Source organism: Podarcis pityusensis, assembly GCF_964106645.2.
Source record: "Podarcis pityusensis genome assembly, chromosome: 2".
NCBI classification, from domain to species: Eukaryota; Metazoa; Chordata; class Lepidosauria; order Squamata; family Lacertidae; genus Podarcis; species Podarcis pityusensis.
Window position 1 is genome coordinate 23616102 of NC_138029.1, and position 21452 is coordinate 23637553.

At 45.0% G+C, this 21452-nt stretch overlaps 1 protein-coding gene and 1 long non-coding RNA gene across 3 annotated transcripts in view; one reads left to right on the forward strand and one right to left on the reverse strand.

The window, feature by feature from the left end:
• Positions 1–21452, forward strand: part of LOC308471165 — a 201262-nt gene that overhangs the window by 42108 nt on the left and 137702 nt on the right. The window lies entirely within an intron of this gene.
• CACNG4 (calcium voltage-gated channel auxiliary subunit gamma 4) overlaps positions 1793–21452 on the reverse strand; it is a 93849-nt gene continuing 74189 nt past the window's right edge. The window contains exons 2-4 of the mRNA XM_080994938.1: positions 18535–18618; positions 9530–9670; positions 1793–4566 (exon numbers count right to left, since the gene is read on the reverse strand). Of these exons, the coding sequence (XP_080851064.1) occupies positions 4025–4566; positions 9530–9670; positions 18535–18618 (767 nt within the window). The 3' untranslated portion in view covers positions 1793–4024. The remainder of the gene's footprint in view (positions 4567–9529; positions 9671–18534; positions 18619–21452) is intronic.

Genomic DNA, 21452 nt, shown 5'->3' on the forward strand with positions numbered 1-21452 from the left:
GATGAGAACAGAAATCGTGCTCCGGCGGCACAGCAGCAGCAGGAGGCCCCATTAGCTAAAGTGATGCTTCAGGTTAAGAACAGTTTCAGGTTAAGAACGGACCTCCAGAACGAATTAAGTTCTTAACCCGAGGTACCACTGTACTGGAAGATACTGTAAACAGGTTAACAATATACAGAAGATTATTTTAACACCTGGCAATTGCTCTCTTTGCTTTAACTATTGTGACCTTCCTTTGTAGGCAATAGTTAACAATCAGGATGCAGTCAGGAACAGAAAATGCCGCCCCAACATGTGACAAAAAGTAAAGATGTAAAAGTCAACTTTTCAAATGTTCCTGTCCATCCGGTGTCACCGTTGGGCAATTTTGAGATAGGAGCAAGGCTGATCATTTAAAACCTCCCTGATTGACCAAAGTGGGTTTCCCAAATGGCTCTTATTTCAAGTATTGGATTGGAAAGGCGCTGTTGCAAATGAAACAGAAAGGTTGCAATTGTACAATTTCTCCCCAAAGGGAAGCATGCACCAGCCAAATCTTTTGTGTTTCCCAGAATTCCAACACAATAGCATTTAGCCAGAAACATTGGCATTGGTTCAAACTTTGGGGATTTTTGAGAATTTCTCCATTTGGGAAAAAAACACCCACATTCCTTTGATCATTTGAATGACCTTCTAGTAAAAGGAAATCAGGCAATGACTGTTTTGGGTGTGTTGCGTTTCATGACATCTTGAGCGATATTTAGGATTGAAATCTTTTGAATTTAAGAAGGTTATGTAATTTGTTGTTGGGATTTAGATGTCAGCTAAAGACGTTTCTATTCACCCATGTCATTTCAGTCTGGTATGGTAATATTTGCCCTGAACACCATTGTAAAGTGTCGGTGATGTTCAGCTAAGTTTTACTCACATATATTAATGGACATGGGACGCAGGTGGTGCTGTGGGTTAAACCACAGAGCCTAGGACTTGCCGATCAGAAGGTCGGCTGTTCGGATCCCCACGACGGGGTGATCTCCTGTTGCTCGGTCCCTGCTCCTGCCAACCTAGCAGTTCGAAAGCACGTCAAAGTGCAAGTTGATAAATAGGTACCGCTCCAGCGGGAAGGTAAACGGCGTTTCCGTGTGCTGCTCTGGTTCTCCAGAAGCGGCTTAGTCATGCTGGCCACATGACCCGGAAGCTGTATGCCGGCTCCCTCGGCCAATAAAGCGAGATGAGCGCCGCAACCCCAGAGTCGGCCACAACTGGACCTAATGGTCAGCGGTCCCTTTACCTTTACCTTTACCTTTACCCTGTGTCTTACTCTATGAGTATTTTAGTTTTGCATCTGTTTTAATCACTGATGTTAATTTTGTTGTTTCTCTTGTGCGGCACATCACTCTAGTCTCTGTTTGAGGAAGGGCAGTTCAAAAATACAATAAATAATAACAACAGCATAGACAAATAACTGCTCGTGTTAGACACACAGTGGTCAACAAATGAATTCTGGAGTACCCGGGCAAGATTTTCACTAGACAATAGAGAAAAAGAAAGGGGACAGATATAAATATATGTGTGTGTGTGATTTTGCAGATTCTACTAAAACGTTAACAGAAACACTCCCACTGGCAGGATATGTTTTGTATATTTCTTTCTTTTCTCTCTTTAAAAAAAAATCCATTGAATTTCACACTGTGAGTTTTCATTTCAATGCAGAAAAACTTTAGAAAGACAAGCCTACGTCAGCCTCTTTCTTGGAAAGGAAATAATATCTATAAACATGGATATTGTAATTACAGCAAATACAAATGAGGACTAAATTCTACTTGTTAGTTTATTAACACAATGGGGGTGGGGAAGTTCAGGGAACTCGCACTTGAAAATACAATGACTAGAAGAGGTATAAAATAGTAAGCACTTAAGTATGACACACGAGTGACACAAATTGCTTCTGTACGTACTTGTCTACCCTTATCATAAGCCTTATTTAATTTTTTAGAGAAGCCTCCCAAAGAAAGTAATAATTTATCATTTGAAAGCATAGACATGTATACAAACAGATCTCTAGCATTTTTAACAAACCATGAAACCTACTTCTCCCCTCCTGCAAAGAGACTTTTTTTTTCCTTTTTGTTTTAAACATGAAAATAGATAAGGACAGACAAGAGAGAGCACTTCTTGACAGACAGGAAAACTGACACAGGGAATCCTTTTCCAGAAAATGTGGTGTCAGCGACTCGTTTAGATGGCTTTCGTTTTTAAAGGATTAGATAAATTCACGGCAGATCAGTCTTATCAATGACTTTCAGCCATGATATCTAGATGGAATCTCCATGGTCAGAGGCAAGAAACCTCTCTGATTTATTAAGTGCTGAGGACTAGCCACCTGGGATAGCTTCACCGTGCCTTAGTTTTGGCATTGCCAGCCTGTGATAAACAGAACTCTAAAGTCAACAGACCTTGGCCTGATCCGGTGGGGCATTTTTATGCTCTTCAGATGCACCGCCACCCTGACATTCATTTCAGTCATAGTTTGTTTCATTTTTTTTATTTTTAAAAAAGGCATCTCTGAGCTGTCAAAGTAGCTCAATATAGAAAAAACAAGCATAGCTCTGTGAATGTTTCTAAAACTGCCTCGTTCCGAGTCAGCTTATATTACTACAAAGTGGAGACAGAACTCAGCACAAAAGGATTCAAGAGTGATCTTAAAAGGCCTTGCATGGGAGCCCAGTAACTGAATGGGGAAGAGTCTACTTTCCCTCAGTAAAGCTGCAGCGGTACTAGTCTGTGTTAACTGCTTAAGCCACTGATGTAATTTCCGAGAGGGTTTTCTGATTGCGGTCTCTAAGCACTTCACTGATGACTGAAGTGGGGCTACAGCTCAATGATGCTAGATGCCTTGTTACATGATTCAGTATGTTAACAGCTGGGAATTTTAGAAGCTGAGCTGGAGGAATCTAGAAGACCCTAGAAAGGACTGGATAGGCTCAATATCTGATTCAGTAAAGGCAGTTTTTTTTCTTCTTCCCTTGACTATATGGGATTCTAGTTTGATTCTCCTATGCCTGCTTGTTTGTGAAGCTGGATTTAGGTAGCCATCGGTTTCAACCACGTGCGCATTAACGGATGGGGTGGGCGATGCACAGTATTATTATTACGATTAATAATTTTAAAAAGAGCTTCCTCATCTAAAAAATAATATTTCCTCAAGTGTGAATAGGCCAAAAAGTTGTACAAAATCCAAAAGGGTGTTTTAACAGTCTGGTGGGCAGGGGGAGAAGTAAGGGAAATAAAGTTCACATTACCAGGCCAATTTCAGGCAAATCTTACTTCAGCCACTCACTCTCCACAGGGATTTGATATGGAGAGAAACAGCTTAATTAAGAGCCCGGACTTATCCCCCCCCCCCGGCTAAATAGCAGAACTGTGATTCAAAATGACTTTTGTGGTATTTGGTTCCCTGTCAAGAGTTCTGCAATGTTCGAATCCGTCCAGAGCAAAAATGATATGCTACAGTTTCACAGCTCATGCTCGTTTCAGGTACCCTGCCTTTTTTTTTTTTCTAGGAGAGAGGGGGGGGGAACCCTCCCTCTTTTGTCAGCTTAAAGGAAACAAGAGCACTAGGCAGCGTTTGTGATGGTTCTGGGTTTATACTAAGAGACAACATTATTGGGGGGGGGGAGCCCACACTGAAAAATTCAGAACCTTACAATAGCTAAAATGTTTTCCGTTTCACAAGTTATACTACACATACTACAAAAGTGCAGGGAAAGAAGCTGCTGATTTTAATTTTTTTTTTCTTCCCTTTTGGTGACACTGAGAACTTTAAACAAATTTTGTTTTTTCGAAAGAGCTTATTATAAAAATCAGCTAGAAATGTATAGTTCCGTATCTTCAGGTCATTTCAGAATCTCTTCAACCTCTCCGTATGATTTTTCTCTTGAGGTATGCAAGAGCTTTTGTTTAAAAAATACACGCTTTTCACGTATAAAAAGGTCTGGATTTTGCTTCGCGTTGTAGTTTTAAAGAAAAGCAAACGGTCCCCTCTTCAAACAGGCGTTGTTCTCCTGTTGACCATGTTGATATGAAGTCCTTCGTTGTATTCCTTTTGAAGGAAATTGTGAACTTGAAGAAAACCTGCGTCTTGCTCCATGTTGTAGCTTGCGGCCGTGGTGATCTTCAAGGGCTCCCTGGAGAGCGTGTACATGGAGATTTCGTTCATGGGAATGGAACCTGCCATTTTCAGGCCAACGGGCGAAACATCCCTGGATGGAGAAGGCTCTGTAGATCGAGAGCTAGATCTGGACCGCCTTCTCCTGTACCTATAGCTTGGCATCCTGGCATAAGGGGAAGAAGAAGAAGTGGTCTTAAGGAACTCCCTCTTGGTCTTAAACCTTAGCTCTTTGTTCTTTTCAATATAGATGTTCACAGCTAGGACGCCAACTGTTTCTGCCACAATGAAAGACAAGGCTCCAAAATAAAAAGACCAGCCGTAATTGTATTGGTTCTTTTTGTCCTCATCCCGCTTGTCACTAGGATCACCTGCATTGCTGGATATGTAGACAATGATTCCTATTATGTTACTTAATCCTGGAGAGGGAGAAAGAAAGAGGGAAATTAGCCAGCTCGAGAGAATACTTCCATAACAAAATTATCCTCATCACAAGCCCTTGGGTTGGTAAGGATACGATTTAACCAGAGTGAAGCAATATACGACCAGCAATCTGTTGCATGGGTGGCCCATTATTATTATTATTATTATTATTATTATTTTATTTTGTATATACCGCCTATACCTTGTTAACAGCACAAAGTTACAGCATACAAAGCACAAAATACATATTAAAAACAATCAAAGCACAGAATACATACTAAAATTACCGTATTTTTTCGTGTATAAGATGATTTTTTTATTGTTAAAAATGTTAAAAATTGGGGGTCATCTTATACATGTCTTATACACAGAGGGGAGACGGGTGATTTGTGGCATCTGCGAGCAGGAGATTGTCATCGGCGATTGGGCGGGTGATTGGTGGCTGCGGCAAGGCCTGCTGATGATTGGCTGCTACTGTGGCGATTGGGCGGGCGATTGGGCAGACGACTGGTTGCTTCTGCGAGGTGAGCGATTGCCGGCAATTCCCCTCCCCCAAAGCCCAACAACTCTGGGGGTCGTCTTATACACGGGGGCGTGTTATACACGGAAAAATACGGTAATCAAAACATAATGGCAGTAAAACACGGCTTTTCACTCAGTGAGCTTACACCTTCTCCCAAGCACATTGCAAGTCATCCTCCAGAGAACTCCACATGTCTTTTCACTGCTGATTCTTGCACTGCCGATATCTACTCCAACCATCCATTGTCCGCTCACTGAAAGGATTTCATCTCGCAAGCGAACCTTCCCACATTCCCCCACTGGGCTGTTTCTCTTAAGTTGGTGACCCAGATGCTTCCAACATCCAGCAAAGGGCCTTTATGTCCCTTCCTCTTCTCCCACACTCTCTGCTTTTCACCATAGTCCCTCAGAGCAGCGATGATCCCAAAACGTCAGCTGAGAGCCTCTGTCTTTCCTGGATCTTTGGCTGGGTTTGTTTTGGTTCCCGAGGCAAAGGTGTAGGCCAGGGGGAAGAGCTGCAGCTCAGCGGTAGAGCACCTGCTTTGCATGCGAAACGTCCCAGTCCCTAAACAGCCCTTAAAGCCCTAAATGGCCTTGGCCCAGTATACCTAAAGGAGCGTCTCCACCCCCCCATCGTCCTGCCCGGACGCTGAGGTCCAGCGCCAAGGGCCTTCTGGCGGTTCCCTCATTGCGAGAAGCAAAGCTACAGGGAACCAGGCAGAGGGCCTTCTCGGTAGTGGCACCCGCCCTGTGGAACGCCCTCCCACCAGATATCAAAGAGATAAACAACTACCTGACATTCAGAAGACATCTTAAGGCAGCCCTGTTCAGGGAAGTTTTTAATGTGTGACATCTTGGTGTATTTTTGGTCTTTGTGGAAGCCGCCCAGAGTGGCTGGGGAAACCCAGCCAGATGGGTGGGGTACAGATAATAATAATAATAATAATAATAATAATAATTATCTACAGGTAGCACTGGAAAAGACTCCTCGCTTGAAAAAACCCTGGAGAGCTACAGCATGTCAGGGTAGACAACACTGAGTTTTGGTAGACTGGGTTGCCCCCACACCAATTCCACATACAGAAGACAATCAGGCTGACCGTTCAGCCTCACTGTATCACTGGCAATGGGACAGCACCCTACATTCAGGGGTGCCAACTTGAACAAAATATGGGGGAGCCAGGTAAGCCTTGCCCTGCCTAATCATTTGCCTAATCGGCTCCTAAGAGTTGGCTTTATGCCTCAGGCTGAATACGACACATACACACCTGTTCCACAATGGAGGGGAATGGCTAGGCTGGGGAGCTGCCACTTCTGCTCCCCCCACAACTCCCAGGACCTGCTGCCTACTTCGTAAGAAGACCTTGACTGATGCCCTGCACTTGATGATGATGATAATTTATTATTTATACCCCACCCATCTGGCTGGGTTTCCCCAGCCACTCTGGGCGGCTTCCAACAAAATATTAAAATACAATAGCCCTTCAGATATTAAAAGCTTCCCTAAAGAGGGCTGCCTTCAGATGTCTTCTAAAAGCCTGGTAGTTGTTTTTTCCTTTGACATCTGATGGGAGGGTGTTCCACAGGGCGGGTGCCACTACCAAGAAGGCCCTCTGCCTGGTTCCATGTAACTTGACTTCTTGCAGTGAGGGAACCGCCAGAAGGCCCTCGGTGCTGGACCTGTTTCCGGGTAGAATGATGGGGGTGGAGACGCTCCTTCAGATATACTGGACCAAGGCCATTTAGGGCTTTAAAGGTCAGCACCAACACCTTGAATTGTGCTCAGAAACCTGCTGGGAGCCAATGTAGGTCTTTCAAGACTGGTGTTATGTGGTCTCAGCGGCCGCTCCCAATCACCAGTCTAGCTGCCGCATTCTAGATTAGTTGTAGTTTCCGAGTCACCTTCAAAGGTAGCCTGACCAAGCTATAAGGCAGTGTTTCTCAAACTTGGGTCCCCAGCTGTTGTTGGACTACAACTCTCATCACCCCTGTGGTTCTGCTAGCTAGGGATGATGGAAATTGTAGTCCAGCAACTCTAGCCACTGCCCACCTGATTTGACTGGGCTGCAGGATATGTAGAAGCTAGTGGAGGATAATGTGTGGCTTGGAATCATAGAATTGTAGAGTTGGAAGCGACCACAAGGGCCATCTAGTCCAGTCCCCTACATTGCAAGAATAAGCAGGTGGCCCTGTATGGGAATCGAACTTGCAATCTTGGTGTTATCAGGCTTGTGGGCTATTGAGCTGCCCAAATGAACCCTGTATCTTGAATCTGTCACAGCAGATGTTTAAAGTGCTTCTTAAATTCTTCTCAAAAATAAGGTGATGCTTTTGCACAGGAGAAACTCTCGACTGCTTTCTTTCTCTGCATATATTGCAAGAGCTGCATTCTTGTTACTCACTCCATCTGTCAGAGCATGGCCTGGGGAAGGATGGATAGAAATTTGGCCCCAAGAGGATGTTTCACTGTAGAAACTTTGCAAAGACACGTGCTGCCTTTCCATAGTAAATACAAATGCAGAAAGCAGCCCCCAGCCCCTCCCTGCCCATACTACCGTGCGAAGAAAATCCATGAAACGGGCACAGTCAGATCGTCTGATAAACAGTGACCCATCTGCTGCGTTTGGAAAGTGTGTCACACGGCAAATCACGGAGGAGACAGCCAAGCCCAGATGCACAAGCACCTTGTTGGGGACGGTGAGGAATAACATCCTCTCTTTTATGTGTGTCAGTCACTGCTGTTACGTAATTATCCAGGGAGATTTCTCAAGCCCCCGGCAACTGGAGGCGAAGCTCGTACACCCACGCGGTGTATGTTAAAAGCCCTGTGCTCTGAAAAAATCTAGCGATGTGTTCCTAGAATAATAAGCACCCTGATATTTAGGGTCACTTCTAGCACGAGCGGGAGATGTTCTAATCTCTGAGCTCTCGCCTAATGAGGAGCTGCGGTGGTCTGCTTGTTAAGACAAAAGAGATTGAGACTTGCACTGAATGCTCCATTCTCTTGGGGACTCACATCATAATAATAAGAAACAGGGAAGGGGGAAAAAAGGTAAGTAATTGCAAGACACTTGTTATTGGTCTTCTCTGCTGCATTCTCTTCTCTAACACCTTTGATTAAAAGGAAGGCAAAATATGTATTTTAGGTCCTCCTTGGTCCATGTTCTGGTAAGCTTCAGGTTGGGCTACAGCAATGCACTCTGCGTGGGCCAGAATATCACCACCATGCAATGCCACTGCAGAAAGACTTGTAATTGTGCCCCTGAAGGACCAGATGCACAGCCTGGGGGTCATTTTGGACTCACAGCTGTCCATGAAGACACAGGTTAATTCTGTATCCAGGGCGGCTGTCTACCAGCTCCATCTGGTATGCCTCTACCTGTGCACTGTCTTGCCAGAGTTGTACATGCCCTGGCTATCTTCTGCTTGGACTACTGCAAAGCTCTCTACATGGGGCTACCTTTGAAGGTGACTCGGAACCTACAACTAATCCAGAATGTGACTGCCAGTCTGGGATCATATCACACCAGTCCTGAAAGACCTACATTGGCTTCCAGTACATTTCCAAGCACAATTCAGAGGGTTGGTGCTGACCTTCAAAGCCCTAAACAGCTTTGGCCCTGTATACCTGAAGGAGCGTCTCCACCCCGTCATCCAGCCCTGATACTGAGCTCTAGCTCCGAGGGCCTTCTGGCAGTTCCCGCACTGCAAGAAATGAGGTTACAGGGAACCAAGCAGAGGACCTTCTCGGCTGTGGCGCCCTCTCTGTGGAACGCCCTCCCACCAGATGTCAAGGAGATGAGTAACTAGACAACCCTTAGATGACATCTGAAGGCAGCCCTGTATAGGGAAGCTTTTTAATGTGTAATGTTTTATTATGTTCTTGTATGTGCTGGAAGCCGCTCAGTGTGTTTGGGACATCCCAGCCAGATGGGCAGGGTATAAATAATAACATTAATAATAATAATAATTATTATTATTTCTGCCAGTTAGTTCCTGGACTGAATTCAGTGCATTAGTGATGGTATGCAAAGCCTTATGCAGCTTGAGACCAGGATACCCAAAAGATCCCCTCACTCCCTACAAACCCAGCTGATCACTGAGGGATGATCACCCAACTGATGCAGGAAAGGGCTGTCTGAAGATACAATCTCCTCAGGGATCCTTTGCTACAGGGAGAGGATTTTTAGTGTGGCGGCACCTGCCCTTTGGGACCTCCGCCCCCCATTACTTATGAGACAGGCACCATCTTTGTTGCCTTTTCTTGAAGTGTATCGAATACCTTCCTCTTCCAACAAGCCTTTTAACTGGAGATTTCCGTTCCTAGCTTTTAATCTTCATTGGCCTACAGAAATCGTGCTTTCTTCTATTGTTAACTCGCTTTGAGGCGTTTCGTGGGAAGCGATTCATCAATAAAATGAATAAATGATGACCTACCTGCTGCAACAAAAAGAATCCCAGCGCTGAGGATAATGTTGTTCTTGCTGCTATAAATCCTCCCAGCTCCGATGCAGAGACCTCCCAGCAACAGTAATACTGTGCTTAGAATCGGAAACACGCTAGAGGCCCGGACAATACCTGAAACCCGGGGAGGAGAGAAATGAAAAAGCACAAGAGATGATTTATCAACTTTGTTGTTTCCTTACGGGGGAAAAAGGAGGAAGAAGCAGCAGAAGCGCTTTTGTGGCAATTGGAAATGTTAACAGCTATCCCTGTGGACCATTTATTTATAATTAAGATTTATACCCCATCCTTTAAAACGTATTGCCAAGGCAACCAAAGACAATGTATTAAACACACCTTGAAACACTGACTACCTTAAAATGAGCTGCAAATGGCAAATCTGCAAAAGAAGCGTTAGAGAGGATGTTGAAAGAATTCACGGTAGACGCATCAACAGAAGTTTAAAAGTCTGATACAGTTTTTGGATAAACATGGTCTTTTGAGGGGAACGACCAGGGTTATAATTGGAGAGTCTCCACAAGGGGAAATGCGCCTCCCGTTTAGTTTTTCTAATGCACTCTGCCATTTCTGCCGGAAAATTTGGGGTCATTACCATAATCAGCTTTCCAAAGCCGCCTTGTGTGGAAACATATTCTGGCAAGCTACCAGCTAGAGAGGTTATAAAGAATAACCCACAAATTAATGCAGGGAAGAGGCATGAAAAATGTATGAGCAGGGCTACTGACTGTGAGCTGCCACTTGATACATGTGAATGTAGATAATCAAGCTCGCTGACTATATGACAGCTGTCCTGGAATCTCCCTGCACCCTCTCTATTCATCTCCTCTGCAAAAGTAACAAAGCCAGAACACCTTGGGCTTGAAGATGCAAAAAGAGCATTTGGTGCATGTGCGTCTTTTGTGTGTGCCCCACGCTGCTCCAATTCCTTTCTGAACCGTAACTGGGATCATCTGTTCCTCAGTTGTTGCTAGGTCCATACTTACACAGATTCGTTTTGTTCTCTATTTTTTACTGTATTTTTCGCTCTATAAGATGCACCAGACCACAAGACGCACCTAGTTTTTGGAGGAGGAAAACAAGAAAAAAAATCTGAATCTCAGAAGCCAGAACAGCAAGAGGGATCGCTGCGCAGTGAAAGCAGCAATCCCTCTTGCTGTTCTGGCTTCTGGGATAGCTGCGCAGCCTGCATTCACTCCATAACGCACACACACATTTCCCCTTACTTTTTAGGAGGGAAAAAGTGAGTCTTATAGAGCAAAATATACGGTAATTCTATCCAGTCTCTTATTTCGGTGTTTTATTTTTAAGGCCAGATCCTTTCTGCCTCAGTGAACAGAACAAATGCCCTGATTTTCCAGGGGCAGCCTTGGAATTACGAAAGCCGTCCTGGCTTTGGATTTGATCCCGCAATGCCCCTATTTTCCCCGCCAGTGTTGCCTCCGCCGAGCTCAGGAAAAGGGATGACCTGGCGCTGTGAGGGAAGATCCCCATTGCCTCTCCTTGGCCACTGCTGCTGGCCTCCTCCCTTGGCTACTAGAGAGCGGGCAAACAGCAGCAAAGGCCGCTGCCGCTGAGGCCCAGCCCCACATGACACGCTGGCTCTGAGGGGCAGGATCGCCATTGGCAGGAAGAAAGGAGGAGTGGAGCATAAGGAGTCTTGATTTTTAAAAAATGCTTTGTGCGTTCGCATTGCATATTGCCCCTTTCTATTTGTCAGGACAGCGGAGGGCATGTGTGCTGGGTCCTGTTGGTGAAATGGTGGTGGCACTCGCCCTTCTTTTGATAGGAAATTGCTCTGCGGTGGCAGCAGGGGAGGTGGGACCACAAAGAATGGGAGGTTGAGGGGGATCGGTTGCAGGGGAGTGAGAAATGTCCCTGTGGCTTAGGGCCCCGTAGAGGACCTTAAGATCCATGAATAATCATAGTTTAGAGGTCCCAGGCCCTAAGGAAGTCAGATTATCCTCCACCAGGGCCAAGGCCTTCTCAGTGATGGCTCCGACCTGGTGGAATGCTCTGTCCCATGAGACCAGGGCCCTGCAGGATTTAACCTCCTTCCGCAGGGCCTGTAAGACAGAGCTATTCCGCCTGGCTTTCAATTTGAACTTAGCCTCATCTTTTATTCCCCTTCCTTCCCTCCCCCTCCCCTTTTATGAAGATTACCCACTCTGGGATCCCACAGCTAATTCTCCGATGGTCTCCTCGCTGGCCCAAATAGGACTAATTTAGCCAGCTAGCCCTGGTGATCATCTGATGTTTATTGGATGGATTTCCCCCCCTAAATTGATTTTTGAATTCTGAATTTATTGTTATTCATGTTTTATACTGTATTTTATGATATTTTTGTTGCATCAATTAAGTGTTTTAAATTTGTTGTTAGCCGCCCTAAGTCCGGTTTTCTGAACTGGGAAGGGCGGGGTATAAATAAAATTATTATTATTATTATTATTATTATTATTATTATTATTATTATTTTCATCTGAGGCATGTTGGAGGGCATGGAAGCATGAGGATGGTGTGTGTGCTTAGAGGCATTTTGGTGCACTCTGGCACTTGTCATGGTCTTCTGTGTGCCAGAAGCAGTTTAGTCAGGCTGGCCACATGACCCCAGAAAACTGTCTGTGGACAAATGCCGGCTCCCTTGGCCTGAAAAGCGAGATGTGTGCCACAGCCCATAATCACCTTTGACTGTCTAGGGGTCCTTTACCTGCTCAAAGGCTGAAAGCAAAAGGAACTGGAGATGACCAAAGAGGAGGCAAAGAAAGAGGGAAGGAGAATGAGAATGCATTTGTGTGAGAGAGAAAGCCAGAGAGAATGAATTGCAGTGAGGATTCATGATACGGGAAAAGGTGGCAGAGGGCAAGACAGCATCCTTTGAAGGATGAGAGAAAATATATCTCAAGCCTAGGAATGGGACCATAACAAGAGGGATCAATACTCCTGAGGATATTCTGCCGCTTTTTCACAGCGTTCTTTTGGGTGGATTTTACCATGGGGCAATTGGAGTCTTTGTGTCTATTATCCTAAAGGGCAAGCTGTACTTACCCCGGTAAATGCTCACTGGTTTTCAGGTGAAGTACATCAGTGGAAGGCGCACAACTACCCGGAGGCTAAGCCACACTCACATCTTGGCTCTGCAACCAGGGTGGAAATGTATTGGGCACACAAGGCCCAAGGGTACCATAAAATGGCTGAAAATGGCCTTGGGCTAGTTTGGCTACAGGGCTATTTTATGCCTCGATCGTTATGTAGAAAGATGGCAACTGCTGTGTGTGATAATACCAACGATAATTCTGTTGACCTTCTGGTAGCAACACAGCAGGATATGCATGCTAAGGAATATCATAGATATTTAGTTACACCTGTCATGGCGAGGGACACAGAGGCTGAAATCTACAAAGGGCCACCAGAATTAAGATTCCACAGGTGATATATTTTCTAAATACAGCATGGCTATATTTAAATATTGTAAATGGTCAAACATCCTAAGAGGAAGCAGCCCGGTGATGCGCTGTACATTGGTTTTGTGTCTGAATATTGCATTATAATCAGGTTGTCTGTCAACCAGAGAGCCCTTAGGGCTCATATTCATGACCCAAAGCAAATACCCTACGTGTCGCTTGCATAAACGGATTAACAGTGGTGGAGATTTCATTTGAAACAAGTCTGTTGGCTGCGGTTTTCTTATCACCCAGTGGTATTAGACAATTGCATTGGCTGGGGTAAACCTTCCTACGGATAGTGTGAGAGAGACACCATTGCTTTCTGCTACTAATAACTGTTGGGATGTTCAACCATGTTTAATATTCCCGTCATATCAAAATTGTCCTGAAGGATGGAGTTAAGGGCCCCCGAAGTATTATAACGGCTGTCAAAACGTTTGTGCAAGAGATGGAAATCAGAATTGTGAGCCTCCGGGCAATCCTGCTTAACTGTTTTAATCTTTGTGCAGCACCTGGAGGTTTTAGGTACTTAATAAATATAATAATAGTAGTGATTGCTTTCTGGTTGTGACTCTGCGTGCGGCACATACATAATTACGAGAAAAATAAAGTCCAGGATGCAACAGGAGTGTGTCCAAGTACCAGGAGTGAGTGGGGACAAAGCATTTGTGAGCGCTGATGCAAAATTCTGAACCCCGATCCTGACTGAATCTTATAGTAATTCAATCTTTTGAGTCTGTCTACATCAGCTCACAAGTAACTCAGATGTGTGGCACTGACATGTTTCTCCTTACTGGTAATAAAACGTCAAAACATCAGAATATGTAAAGAGAGCCCTTCCTCCTCCATTCCTCCTTCTTGCAAACATTTTAGAATCACTTATTCATTATGCCTCTTGGGAAGAGGGTACAGAAACATGGAGCCGTGTTCCTGTTCTGCAAGCAACCCATAACTCCTGCAGTTTAAATGCTCCAGTTTTCCATGGGGATGATGAGGGCCACAACCACAACTGGGGTTCCCCATCCTGGTTTGCAGTTCTTGCTTGTGTGCGCATGGTGTGTGTGTGTGTTGCATATTACCGGCTAACATCTTCTAAAAACAGCTGCAGGGCAGATATTTTGGTATGTATCGATGGCCAATGACATGGTGTGTGTGTGTGTGCAAATCACACTCCAGTAAATGTCCCAGTAAAGCTTATGGTGTACATTACACATCTGTGGCAGAATGTGGCAGCTGCACATTCCACTCTGCTTCCAGGCTACAACGAAAAGGCAAGATTAGCGATCAAGGCTTGCTAAGGTAGCTCTTTAAAGCTAGTGATAGGCTGGTCACAATTGAAAGAAGATTGTTTTCAGTGTAGCTGCACCTGCTGTATACCACAAAGAAGCAATTGGCCTCAGTCTCCATGATGTCCACTATCATCACTTCTACTCAGGCTCCTTCAGATATCACGCTGCAGTCTAATAAGCACAGTGCAACATTGCAATAACGTTGGCCGAATCTTTCTGCAGGCAAGGGAACGGAGAGCCATTTGCTTGGAAACAAACCCATCACCAGATGTATTTTGGGCACGAAAATATCTTCCTTATGCTCCTGTGCACATATGAACCACAGCTCCACCTGCCACTGGTGGTTTTATTTAGCTAGAAGCATTGATTGATTTTTGCTTAAGATTTTATTGATTTGTTAACCCCCAAAAAGTGCCAAGAAAGAAAGCAAAGAATCAGATTTTTAAACCACAAAGGGTCAGCGCCTAGAAGAACAAAAATGCAAAGAAACAGGACAGCTCCAAAGGGATAGTAAAGTATTAACTCATAGAAACAATCATTTTACAAATAATATGGATTTATAAAAATGAAAGAATGTTCCACCTGTGCATTATTCCAGCATTATTGATGGATCTTGACACGGCATTTAATTGCAGTTGTCCCCAAGAAGTGTTTGAGTTACTCAATGCAATACAGGCTGGATCTACACTCAGGGAAAGCCCCACTATAAATAAGTCACGAATTAAACCATTATAACAAAAGGGGGGGGGGGGGAACCACCTCTTTGTAAAACTGCGTAGACAAAGTTTTGTGCTCTACGGCACCATCTGGTGTAGCATGCTTATAATGCAGTTATAGCGTTGTAGCATGGCTAATGTAGCTGAGTCCACAGATAAAAATTGGTTAAAACTAGAAAATCAGAATTCCGTTATACTGCCCGCTGCAATAAAATAAGTGAAGTTCAGCGAGGAGAGGGGCTATTTGACCTCAGCTGGAAGGGAGTTCCATAAACCTGAACAGCTATGACTCATGCAAACCTGAACAGCTATGACTGAGCCGTGGGGGGGGGGGGATCCCCAACAGTGACTCCCCCAAATACCTCAGTGATCCGGCAGGGATGTAATGAGTCAGGTGGTCCTTAAAGTATCCTGGACCCAAATTGTTAAGGACCTTGTAAACTAATACAAGAAATAGTAAATGGAAAACTGCGTCAAGGCCTTTACATAGCAATTTTGTGCTCTGGATTCAAGTGCCTAGTGCCAGGTCTGACATTATAAGGAGACTGTAATCCACTGATCAGTGTCCAGGGCAGGGATAGGCAAACTCGGTCCTCCAGATGTTTTGGGACTACAACTCCCATCATCCCTAGCTAACAGGACCAGTGGTCAGGGATGATGGGAATTGTAGCCTCAAAACATCTGGAGGGCCGAGTTTGCCTATGCCTGGTCTAGGGCCAATAGGAGCTCTTCTCCCATCACAAATAGACAAGTCCATGGGGCGGGAGCATTCTGATTCTCTGCCCCACAACATGGTCGCCTCCCCTCATTTAGCTATTCAGTGTATAAAAAGTAAAGATCGATTGTATGCAGCATAAGTTTAAGTATGTGAGACAGATGTCATACCCAGTTTGGTCCTCAGAGATAATAGCGGAATGACTATGCTGTAGAAAATAATAATTTCATAAAACTGTACTTTGATTATTCTGTTTTCGTTTTAATATATGGCCTAGCTAAACTAAAAGGACCTGCTCCTGCCTTTTACAGTACAGAACTTGCTGCTTTTAGGTACTGTGCATAATGAATGTCTATTCCAGTACACTGAAGAGAATAAATTGTTAGAATCTATGGTGGCCATTGTGTGCCCGAAAAGAGAATCAGCTAGGCGTTGCAGTTGTGATTCATCTTGAATTGTTTTGTAGATAGATGAAAGAGGACGTTGGAAGACTTTTAACGAACAGGAAAATTAGTCTCTTAATGCCTCTTATCTTACTGCTTTTAAGCTTTCTGAAGAAACGACCATCTTTCTCTAGCACATATCAAAATTTGATAGCTTTTTGCTCCTATTATTAAAATTAAAATTTACTCTCAGCTGACCTGGTATCAACTTGAGCTGAGTCTGGATGTTTTGTAGGAAAGGCAAATGTTCTCCCATTGCTCAACATGTGCACTATATCAATTGGCATGGAAAAGGGAGAATATTAGAGTTAGGGAATCTCTAATTTTCTAAACGTATTTTTCCCCTGTTTCAAAAGAATAATCTTTCTGGTTGTACTTAAGTGGCAGTTTTTACTGCAGTTATTGACTGGAACATGTGGAATTTAATAGGATATCTGCAGGCAGGAGAGTTTGTTCTTTTTCCGCTTTAAAATTCAGTTTTTGTCCTATCCTTTCATCTTGAATTCGGAAGAGTGATTTGAAAGCATAATGAAAGCACGTGGTTCTGTTTTTCAGCATTCATAAGGACTAGTGGCCCAAGGCCAAACTGGTTGCTGATCTGTGTGCTATATGTCTCTTCCCCTCAATATCCTCAATTTTATGACACAGCATGTTATTCCCTTCATATCATTGCCCATACACTTATAGCCTCAGATCCAAGCAAGACAGAAAATGACCATTATATATTTTTTGTTAATTAGCATCTTACTCTCATTATTAAACTTGAATTAGAAGGCAACAAATAAACGGGACTGCATTTCACCATTCACACAAGTTTAAGCAGCTAAGGAGATGGAATAGATTATTTGGTAACTGTCCTAACTTGGATACACAATTAGAGTTGTTAGAATTTATCTGGACATCTTTCAGTTTCATTGTTTATTATCCCCCTCCTTCCAAGCGCCTTTGGTGCTCTCTTGGGGCATCGGTATTATGGGAGCTGTAACTATTGTATACAATTAGCTTAAAAATGACATCTGCTATCAACTGTTAAGTGCCACTTCCTTTCCTCCTACCTTATTTATAAAAAGTCGAGCTTCTAGGGTGTTGTGGAATGTTCACAAACATTCTATCTCCTCCAGCAGAAGCTGTCAGTGGCAGAATGCTGAAAAAATATTTAACAAATCTGTGCGGGAAGTGAAAAATCTGTTTGGCCCGGGAAATAACTTGCCATGTGGAAGCAAGGATTTGAGGGAAAGAAGGATGGTGGGAGCAGAAACTTGGGAGGAAATAGTAGGCGCAAAGAATGCTACTATGAACTCAGGGAGATATTTCGGGGAGGGGGAAACTTCATACAAGGGCAGGAGGGAAATCTGGGGACCAGACTAAACAGACAACATTATGTGAGGAGAGACAGAGGTAGTAGTGATGGGTGAATGATGCGTATTGTTCTAAATCTGTTGCCCTCCATCTGTCTCGAGAAACAATGGAGTGCACCTCCAGGGGTGAAGCCCTAAGTGACCTCCCTGGGGCGCAAGCCTGGGCAGTGTTTATGGAGCTCCTAGGCTGCCCAGATAACAAGACCTCCGTCTCGGCCTCACTTCAAAGGAAAGCAGAGCAATACGTTTGGCAGCAGCTTGGCTGCAGGAGTTGCTGGAAGGAGACATATCAGACACCATCCAACCGTCTTAGGGACTCCACTCTGGATTTGTGTAGGGTTTACTTCTTAGCCTTTTCTTTACCTGAAGATGTGCCACAACACAGAGGAGATTTAGGGCCCGTTTTCCTTCTCCTAGATGACCTACCTTCCCAGGTTGACGAGCCCCATTTGCCCCTTGTTTAAAAGTAGCCAGGCAAATATTTGGTCGCATGTTTCCAAGTTATTAAAGGGATGCGGGTGGCGCTGTGGGTTAAACCACAGAGCCTAGGACTTGCCGATCAGAAGGTCGGCGGTTCGAATCCCTGCGACGGGGTGAGCTCCTGTTGCTCTGTCCCAGCTCCTGCCAACCTAGCAGTTCGAAAGCACGTCAAAGTGCAAGTAGATAAATAGGTACCGCTCCGGCGGGAAGATAAACGGCGTTTCCGTGTGCTGCTCTGGTTCGCCAGAAGCGGCTTAGTCATGCTGGCCACATGACCTGGAAGCTGTATACCGGCTCCCTCAGCCAATAAAGCGAGTTGAGCGCCGCAACCCCAGAGTCGGCCACGACTGGACCTAATGGTCAGGGGTCCCTTTACCTTTACTCCAAGTTATTGGAATCCTATTCCCATTCAGTGCTGCGGGCATCTGGGAAAAGTCCAACAACTTAGGTTTGTTCCTTTATGCATTTTCAGTGTATAAAACTGATTTAAGATGGAGTTAGAATGGCAATGATTAAGATGCTGGATATTTCACTTACGGAGAAGGTATTCAGAGCTGTCATGATCATAATCATTGTCTTCAGGGAAGTGGTTAATTCGAAAACAGTGTCCTTTATATATCCCTGGAAAAGAAGAAAAACACAAAAGAAACAGATTGGAGCTTGCTTGGAAGAGGCCTGACTCATGCCTTCCCTGTCCCCTGCTAAACAAACCAAGGGGAGTTAAAGCTTGCATAAAATGGTTTCTGTAAGGCTGGGATCTTGGGCTGAATTAGTCCATCATGACACCTACATATTCCATGGGGGAAGGGAGGATGCAATTTCTGAGAGTAGCTCTGTCTTTTTCATCCAGATCTAGTTCTGCTTTCACATTTCCTTTCCTTTCCTTTTTACGCTCCTGCTTTCACATTGTTAACTGCATCACTTGGATTTGCATGACTAGGGAGAGAGGGGAAGTTGAATTCAGTTCACATTTAAATGCAAAGTTACAGGATCTGCATTTTCCAAAGCAATACGGGAACTCAAGGACCGCCAACCTTTGAATTTAGCGTAAAGCGTGCAAAAAATAAATAAATGCATATATTAGTGAAAACAACATACAAAAACATGTTACGTAAGGGTGAAAGGCTTTGTGAAACTGTACCTTAGGCAAGATTGCATACCAAAATGCTGCTGAATTTTCAGGAGCCTTTATAAAACAAAACAAAACTGATGTAGAAATGTGGAGAGGCGAACCTAAGGCTGGAAGAATGAGAGAACCCCAAAGTGACCTGTTCACCCTCCCCATTGCATGCCAACAGCCATAGGGGTGGGCGATACTTTCCCCCTACACTATGGTACTATGGAAAGTTGTCTCTCCCAAGTTGCGCAGAGACATGTTTCATGTGTCTTTCTGGAAGACTGCAGCCTCCTTTGTGTATTACAGTGGGACCTCAGGTTACATACGCTTCAGGTTACATACACTTCAGGTTACAGACTCCGTTAACCCAGAAATATTACCTCAGGTTTAGAACTTTGCTTCAGGATGAGAACAGAAATCGTGCTCTGGTGGCACGGTGGCAGCAGGAGGCCCCATTAGCTAAAGTGGTGCTTCAGGTTAAGAACTGTTTCAGGTTAAGAACGGACCTCCGGAACGAATTAAGTACTTAACCTGAGGTACCACTGTATATATGAAATCGAGTCCCTTGCCATACCCTGCCCCTGCCTGACACCAAGACACTCCTGCTTGCTAGCCACACTCTCTTGATATCCACATGTTTAGTATGGACATCTGCAAAAGGGATGTGTAGGCCCAGGTCTATGCACATGACAGGTGTACAGGTGTGCCACAAGCCTGGGACCCTGAGGGGCTGGAGCCCAAAGGAGGATGCCACCTCAGGGGCGCAGCTAGCAGCACCTGCTTCCTTCCTACTTATGGAGCCCCTTCAGTGCACCTCTTCCCATTTTTGCGTGGACAGGCGGAGTCCCCAGATCCCGCGCGGTCCCCCCGTCATGTGGAATAACGCCTCATGACAACGTGCTATGGGATTAAATTGGCCACAACTTTATTAAATTTCAAATGTGGGTAGACCTTGGCTCAGGCATTGGGCGTTCTCCCTCCCCAGTCCCCAGCCGGGGACCTTGGGAGCATCAGGGTTATCCAGTGTGTGTGTGTGGGGGGGGATGGGCCGGCTCTGGAGAACATATGTTCAAGCAGAGATAGCCGCCCCCGTTACGCCGCCGCCACAGGGGAGAGCAATGACTACCTTTCGGCGTACGGTCAAAGCCTCCCTTCAGAAACCCCTTTAACGGGGAACCCTGGTATCGCCGCCGCAAAGAGGAAGATGGACTAAAGGATTCCGCCCAAGGCCTGATACCGCCAAAGTTGTGACGTTTTGCTACGGGAAAGGCGAAACCTGCCAATGCAGGGAAATTCATTTCCGGCCCTTTAACAGCGACCTTAACGTAGCAGCGCCCGCATACCTGCGAAGAAAAGTTAACCTGCAAAACCTGTGAAGAAAAGTTAACCTGCAAATAAGACATTAACTGAGGGTGGGTAGGGTGGGAGAAGCTCTGGAGCCAAGTGAGGATTCCCAGGTAAGATCCTCCCTCTATTGTGTGGGCAGGTAATCCCTCCCCTACCTGGCCTGGTCTCCTTGGCAACGCTTCCCCCAGGTGGGATTGGACAACTGACTGAGGTAGGCGGAGACCTCCAGGTATCCCACCTGAGGGAAGGCAAACCAAGCCTATGCTGTTGGAGCCGCTCCAGATCTAGGGGCTGCGCGCATCCACGCAAAGGGCGCCCCCCGTTTTAAGTGGGGAGCGGTCATTGTCCTCCATCACCCATCAGCAAAATCATGTCAGGAAAAAGGAGAGGTGTCACGGGAGAGGACACGAAGCACAGTTCGGAGAGAGAGAGAGAGAGAGAGAGAGAGAGAGAGAGAGAGAGAGAGACAAGGCTGCTACCAACTTAGGGTCCCTCCATCAACCATCTACCACCCCCCATGAGTATACAATTCCTGGACCTTAAAAAAGGACCAAAGCATAGGACCCCTGGGGGGGGAGGAAGATACAAAGAGGGGAAACAAACAGAAGGAGGGGGGAGAGGAAGAGGAAGAGGAAGAGGAAGAAGAAGAAGAAGAAGAAGAAGAAGAAGAAGAAGAAGAAGAATTTTTTATTTATACCCCACCCTTCCCAGTTCAAAAACCGGGCTCAGGGCGGCTAACAACAAATTTAAAACACTTAATTGTAAAAGCAGCATAAAATGCTGTATAAAAACATGAATAACAATAAAATTCAAAGTTCAGAAATCAATTTAGGGGAAATAAGCATTAGATAATCACCAGGACTAGCTGGCTGAATTAGTCCTACTTGGGCCAGCGAGGAGGCCAGGGGAGAATTAGCTGTGGGGTCTCAGAGCGGGTGATCTTCATAAAAGGGGAGGGGGAGGGAAGAGAAGGGAAATAAAAGATCAGGCT